Source organism: Pseudophryne corroboree, chromosome 6, assembly GCF_028390025.1.
Source record: "Pseudophryne corroboree isolate aPseCor3 chromosome 6, aPseCor3.hap2, whole genome shotgun sequence".
NCBI lineage: Eukaryota > Metazoa > Chordata > Amphibia > Anura > Myobatrachidae > Pseudophryne > Pseudophryne corroboree.
In genome coordinates, this window is record NC_086449.1 from 11,333,772 (window position 1) to 11,340,856 (window position 7,085).

Consider the following 7,085-nt stretch of genomic DNA (forward strand, 5'->3'; position numbering starts at 1 on the left):
CAACGTGACATAGAACACTTTGATTCTGCGGCTGATTAGTGTCCCTAATATCCGTGATTGGATGTTTCTAGAACACAGAATATTATAATGATCCGTTTAACATTCAGAGGACCATAAGAATAAGTCTGACAGGATAGACTTGTTTAAATCGTCTGGCCAGACAACGTGATTATTCGCACCGCAGTCTCCCGTTTATTATGTCCACAGGACTCCTCCCGGCTGCTGGTGCTGGTAACCTTAGAATGCAGTCATCTCTGGAGAATATAGTCCATATAAGATTGTGGAACGGCTTGGGGCTACAGTTAGCGGTGACAGTATCCACTGGCGGTGGTATGGATGAAAGTACTGTGAGTCTTTTTACGCGTTTCTCTGCCTCCCTCCGGGTTCAGCGGCTTCATCAGAAATTAACTCACTGCTCCTTTTTGCTCTATTTAAACCTCGCGGCTAAATACCGCAATGACGTCATCCCGTCATTCTAATTTCCTTTTAGCGTGTCAAGTCTCTCTCCGGCTGTGAGCCACATAGCGGTTCCGAGTACATGGCAACAGTTTCCATTATCTATAAACAGAAATGGTTACCACCATATATCTCAGGCACTTATCTATAGATGAGCCTTTGGAATAGCCCACATCAGTATTCTAGTGACGTGATATGAATTCTAAAATCAAACAGAATACATAACATAGTGTAAAACTGTCATATAAACAGAGGGAAGTGAGTTTTGCTCCCCAGTGCAGACCCGTACCAAATTTGATGGTCTGCTAAATAGGCAGACGATATCGCTTAGTGTGTCAGGAGAAACTCCAAATGGCATCGGTTCTGGTCTTCCCTCAATCCTTGTGGAACGTTTTCTCCGGCTAGCCCATACGCAATAATATGCAAATAAAGAGGAACTTAATAGTGCATTATTGTTGGACACCCTGGGTGAACTTGACAATACACAAAATAAAAATGGACTCTCACCGGATGTATTGGTCTACAGGTAACCGTAGACACATAAGCATGAAGTGAGTGGCTTTAGTTCTCATAGACCCTCCTCTCCTGGTTGCCAGTATGCGATGATATGTAAAAGAGAGGGACTTGATGGTGCATTACCGTTTGATATTTTATTAAGTATAACCACACACAAACAAAATAAAATGAATAGGTGGACTCTCACCAGATGTGATGGTCTACAGATGTTAGTAGACAAAAAGCGCATTAACAATGAGCCCAGGCGACCCCGGAAGTCTTCATCAACTGCCAAGTGAGTCCTCTGCGTGTCCAAGAGATACCTCGACCAACGCGTTTCAACAACAGAGTGTTGTCTTTTTCAACCAATACATAGACCAATACATCCGGTGAGAGTCCATTTTTATTTTGTGTATTGTCAAGTTCACCCAGGGTGTCCAACAATAATGCACTATTAAGTTCCTCTTTATTTGCATATTATTGCGTATGGGCTATCCGGAGAAAACGTTCCACAAGGATTGAGGGAAGACCAGAACCCATGCCATTTGGAGTTTCTCCTGACACACTAAGCGATATTGTCTGCCTATTTAGCAGACCATCAAATTTGGTACGGGTCTGCACTGGGGAGCAAAACTCACTTCCCTCTGTTTATATGACAGTTTTACACTATGTTATGTATTCTGTTTGATTTTAGAATTCACATCACGTCACTAGAATACTGATGTGGGCTATTCCAAAGGCTCATCTATAGATAAGCGCCTGAGATCTATGGTGGTAACCATTTCTGTTTATACGTATTTGAGTGTCGGTGAAACTCTTACCACTAGATTATAGGCTGCTATCAGTGCATGAGTGTGTGTTCACATTTTTTCACAGTTTTCATTATCTGTCACACCTGTGATCATTATACTCGTGTCTGCAGATCATTGTCCTATAAAAGACTTATACGTGATGTTTCCTTATTGATAAAATAATGTATAAAAACAGTCTGTGCCATCAAAGAACCTTCTAATGAAAATGTTTTTGGTTTGAAATTCACTGCCACTTATAGTTTGACACAGATCAACTATTTGGATATCGCACTCTCAGTAATAGATAACCAACTGGTTACAGAAACATACAGAAAACCAGTGGATAAAAAAAAAAAAATAATATCTTAAGTATGACAGTTCACATTTAGACTCCTGGAATAACAATATCCCTAAAGGTCAACTAGTACGTATGAAACGGAATTGCACTTCAGAGAATACATACCAACAACATGCCCATCAATTATTAAAGGTTTTTTCTAGGCAGGGTTATCCAGAAAAGATTACCAGAAAGGCGTATGAGGAAGTTAATCTAATGGATAGGCAACTGTTATTACAATCAGGAGATTCGAAATTGACGAAAAAACAGAGTTATGATGTAAAGAATACCAATTTCGTCACCCAGTTTAATGGCTGTGCAAAAGAAATTAAGAATATTATTAAGAAGAATACCTCGATCCTATTACAGGATGATTTGTTGAGGGATGAAATTATACCACAGGGGAAAGTTACTTTCAGGAGATCTGAAAACATAAAATCCAAATTAGTCCATAGTCATTTCAAAATGGCAAAAGAACCAACTAGTGATAATGATCTAACCTGGCTCCCAAAAAAACCTGCAGGCTATCATAGATGTGGGAACAGTAGGTGTTTTATGTGCAATAACTCTCCACGGAAGGTGAATGAATTCTTTTCCTTTACCTCCGGAGAGAGATTTGAAATTAATGAATTTCTGAATTGCCAGTCTTCATATGTGATCTATATATTGAGCTGTAAGTGCGGCAAACAATATATAGGACGAACAACTCGTACCCTTCATGTTAGATATATGGAACATAAGAGAAATATACAGAACGGTATCATGACACACCCTCTGTCTAAACACATTGCATCTTGCCAGAATCGTGATATGAAGAACGTGTCAGTTCTGGCAATTGAACATATTAAGACTACACATAGAGGGGGCGATAGGTTTGGATGCTTATGCAGACGAGAAGCGTTCTGGATATTTAAGTTGGATTCAATGGTGCCTAATGGACTCAATGATACCATTGAGTTAAATAATATATGACAATGTGCCAGCAATATAGTTATGTTCCTTAAGTCTTTTTCTTCTTAGGTTATATGAAGCGGAGCTCTTTTTCCTCTGTTTAGTTTTATATATATATATATATATATATATATTTTTTTTTTTTTTTCATATATATTTTTTCTTTATATATATATTTTTTATTCTGTTATTTTCCGATATTGCAGATTAAACAACATCTAATTCACTATGCCCTCCCATGGTGTATATGTGCTAGCTATATATATAGGCATATGAAAGCTGTAGTTTGCTATATTTGAGATCCTTCTGGATAGTACACCTCCCCCTGAAATAGAATTGTCCGTATGTATGTGTGATGTACATATATATACATTAGCTGCTATGTTATAATATAGATGTATATAGCTGCTCCTTATATGAATGCCATCTGAAATTTTCGGATTATTTTTACTAGTTGGGCTTATAGGCTCAATTAGTGGTTTAATACACATTAAAGGGCATTTATCTATATGTTCCTTAAGATAAGATGACATGTCTTCCGGATAAGAGTAAATGAGGTTAAGATATTGATTGCTTTTTATTTTTTATTTTTTATATTTATATATATTTTTTAGTAATGATTTTAAGTTAAAAGTTTATTATTCGCTATATGTATAATTGAGGCTCCTATGCGCTCGCATTAGAAGGTTCTTTGATGGCACAGACTGTTTTTATACATTATTTTATCAATAAGGAAACATCATGTATAAGTCTTTTATAGGACAATGATCTGCAGACACGAGTATAATGATCACAGGTGTGACAGATAATGGAAACTGTTGCCATGTACTCGGAACCGCTATGCGGCTCACAGCCGGAGAGAGACTTGACACGCTAAAAGGAAATTAGAATGACGGGATGACGTCATCGCGGTATTTAGCAGCAAGGTTTAAATAGAGCAAAAAGGAGCAGTGAGTTCATTTCTGATGAAGCCGCTGAACCCGGAGGGAGGTGGAGAAACGCGTAAAAAGACTCACGGTACTTTCATCCATACCACCGCCAGTGGATACGCTCACCGCTAACTGTAGCCCCAAGCCGTTCCACAATCTTATATGGACTATATTCTCCAGAGATGACTGCATTCTAAGGTTACCAGCACCAGCAGCCGGGAGGAGTCCTGTGGACATGATAAACGGGAGACTGCGGTGAGAATAATCATGTTGTCTGGCCAGACGATTTAAACAAGTCTATCCTGTCAGACTTATTCTTATGGTCCTCTGAATGTTAAACGGATCATTATAATATTCTGTGTTCTAGAAACATCCAATCACGGATATTAGGGACACTAATCAGCCGCAGAATCAAAGTGTTCTATGTCACGTTGATATAATGACATAATATCTTTAAACACTGAATGGACTTCCAGTGATTTAATGGACTGATTAATTTAATGTGTCTAAGCAGAGTGTGAAGCTATTCAGGAGAACTGTGATTAATAGCTACAAAAGAAAGTATTCAGAGTGCCACATTGATACATTTTGTAGCAATTTAGCGATATCAATTTCTGACTGAGCCTCTATATATTTCTGTGTCTATTTAGACAATTATTTCAGGTGAAAGTGATTCATTGTGGTTATATTAATTAAATTTCAGTGTATTTATCTACAGGTGAGATTTTTATAGGCTGTGATATGTGTTTTGTTTCTTTTTTAATATATATAAAAGAAGTTTAATTACACCGGCCAGTGGTTTTGAATTTTTGAATGTAAAAATTTTTTAGAATATAATAATAATTTTGGCAATTAATAATATATAATAATAAAAATGTTTTGCCCAACCTATGTGCGCTGCAATATTTTTATCTTTTTCTTCAGAAAAAACACCTGTCCATGCACTGGAAAACACCATCAACACGAAGAGTGAAGAAAGCACATAACAGCAAATCCGAATTCTAAGCCATGTTAATTGTATTCTTTGATATCAAGGGTGTTATTTTAGTAGACTGTGAACCAGAAGGTGCAACACTACTACAAAAATGTACTAGGAACTTTTTTGGAAAGAATTAGAAGAAAAAGGCGAAAGTTGTGAAAAAATGAGTTATCCAGTCTGTGAAAAATTGGTTTAATCATCCATCAGGACAATGCACCAGCCCAAAACATCTTTGTCTGTGAAGCTGTTTTTGGCCGAGAAACAGACTACAGTGCTAGAACACACTCCATACTCATTAAACATAGCACCATGTGACTTCTTTCTTGTCCCTAAAGTCAAATCTATACACAAGGGAACCTGTTTTGCATCAGTTACTGATATATAGAAAAAAACGATGGAGCTGTTGAGACAGCTGACAGAAAGTTAGCTAGTGACCTGTGGATTCAGAAGGGAAGTAAATAGAAGGGAAATGGAGTTCACATCTCGTATTATAACAAATTTAGGGCTATATGGGCCATATAACTAATTTCATAAGATTGAATATAATATAAAGAATCAGAACTCCCTTACAAAAGACAGAATTACAGTGTATCTACATCTGTTTGTGCACTAGTCGTATGATGCCTCGTTTCACCTCTTGGTTCCTCAGGCTATATATAAGAGGATTCAGCATTGGTGTCACTACTGTGTAGAAGACAGCAGCCATCTTGTCTTGGTTTTCAATGACATTGGAGTGAGAGCGCAGGTAAGTGAAGAAGACTGACACATAGAAGATGGAGGAACACATGACATGTGAAGAACATGTACTGAATGCTTTCTGTCTGCCCTCAGCAGACTTCATCCGTAGAATGGAAGAAATGATTAACGTGTATGAGATCAGGATGACTATAAATGAACCTTGGGCAATGGACACTATATCTAAAATAGTTATCATTGCACATACCTTAGTGTCAGAGCAGGACAGCTTGATCAATGGAAGGATGTCACAGTAGAAATGGTCTATAATGTGGGAGTCACAGTATTGTAAACTGAATATACAGCTTGTTAGCATAAATGACTGCAAGAAGCCAATGGTGAAAGATAGGACAACCAGACATGAACATTTTTTCTTGGTCATTATACAGATATAATGGAGAGGGTGACAGATGGCAACATACCGGTCATATGCCATGTTTGCGAGAATTATCACCTCAGTACCTGCTAGTCCAGCAAATAAAAAGAACTGAAGGGCACACCCAACAAATGAGATTGCCTTCTTTGTGGAGATAAGGTCAGAGAGCATTTTAGGAGTTACAACTGAGGAGTATAAAAGGTCCACCAGGGAGAGGTAGCTCAGGAAGAAGTACATCGGAGTGTGCAGGTTAGATGTAATATAGACAATAGTCATCATACCAATGTTTCCCACTACAGTCACCATGTAGACATGTAAGAAGAGTATGAAGAGGAACGAGGCAAGTACTCCATTGTCAGTGAGTCCAGAAAACACAAACACAAACACTTGGGTCTTGTTTGTGATGTTCATTAATTATCTGTGTAGTGATGAAATGAAAATTGATTTCAGATTTCACAAATTTTCAATTTTTTTAACTTGTAAAATTAACTTAGCTAAAGCAATACCCAACACCAGATCATTTCAGTAATCTTTAAAAATTAAAAAAATTAAAAAAACAAAAACAAAATGTGATATGCAAATTTGAATTAAGACAATCATCTTTTTCTGATGTAGATATATATGGACTGTAGTCATGTTAGACTGAAAACTTCTAAATTAAAATCTAATCAATATTGCTACCTTCTTTAAGTGGCTTCAGGGATGTCTAGTCAAAATCCACACGGATGCAGAGATGTTGTCCAGAAGCATTATGGTAGCAGGCAGTGTTGGAATCAAGTGTCAGATACTATAATTGAAATTATAGTGGCAACAAGCGCCCAGTGTCGGAACAGCCTGTCGGCTCCATGCAATGGTAAATCGATGTTTTAAACTTGCCTTGTGGACTGGCAGCCAATAGGAAATGGTGGTGGCATTTTGATTTTGGTGTCGACTTTAACCCAATGACAGATTGGCAGCCAATCAGAAGTGGGCATGGCAAGTCAATCATGGCTTGCTGCCTTATAGCTCTGCCCGCTTGTGGTGTCTGAAGTCAGAT

The 7,085-nt window shown here is 37.7% G+C and overlaps 1 protein-coding gene across 1 annotated transcript; it reads right to left on the reverse strand.

Annotated features, from left to right (window-relative positions):
- Window positions 1-5,530: 5,530 nt before the first annotated feature.
- On the reverse strand, window positions 5,531-6,460 carry LOC134933960 (olfactory receptor 5AP2-like). Its single transcript, XM_063929493.1, has one exon. The coding sequence runs from the start codon at window positions 6,458-6,460 to the stop codon at window positions 5,531-5,533; it is 930 nt and encodes a 309-aa protein (XP_063785563.1).
- Between the last annotated feature and the right edge of the window lie 625 nt (window positions 6,461-7,085).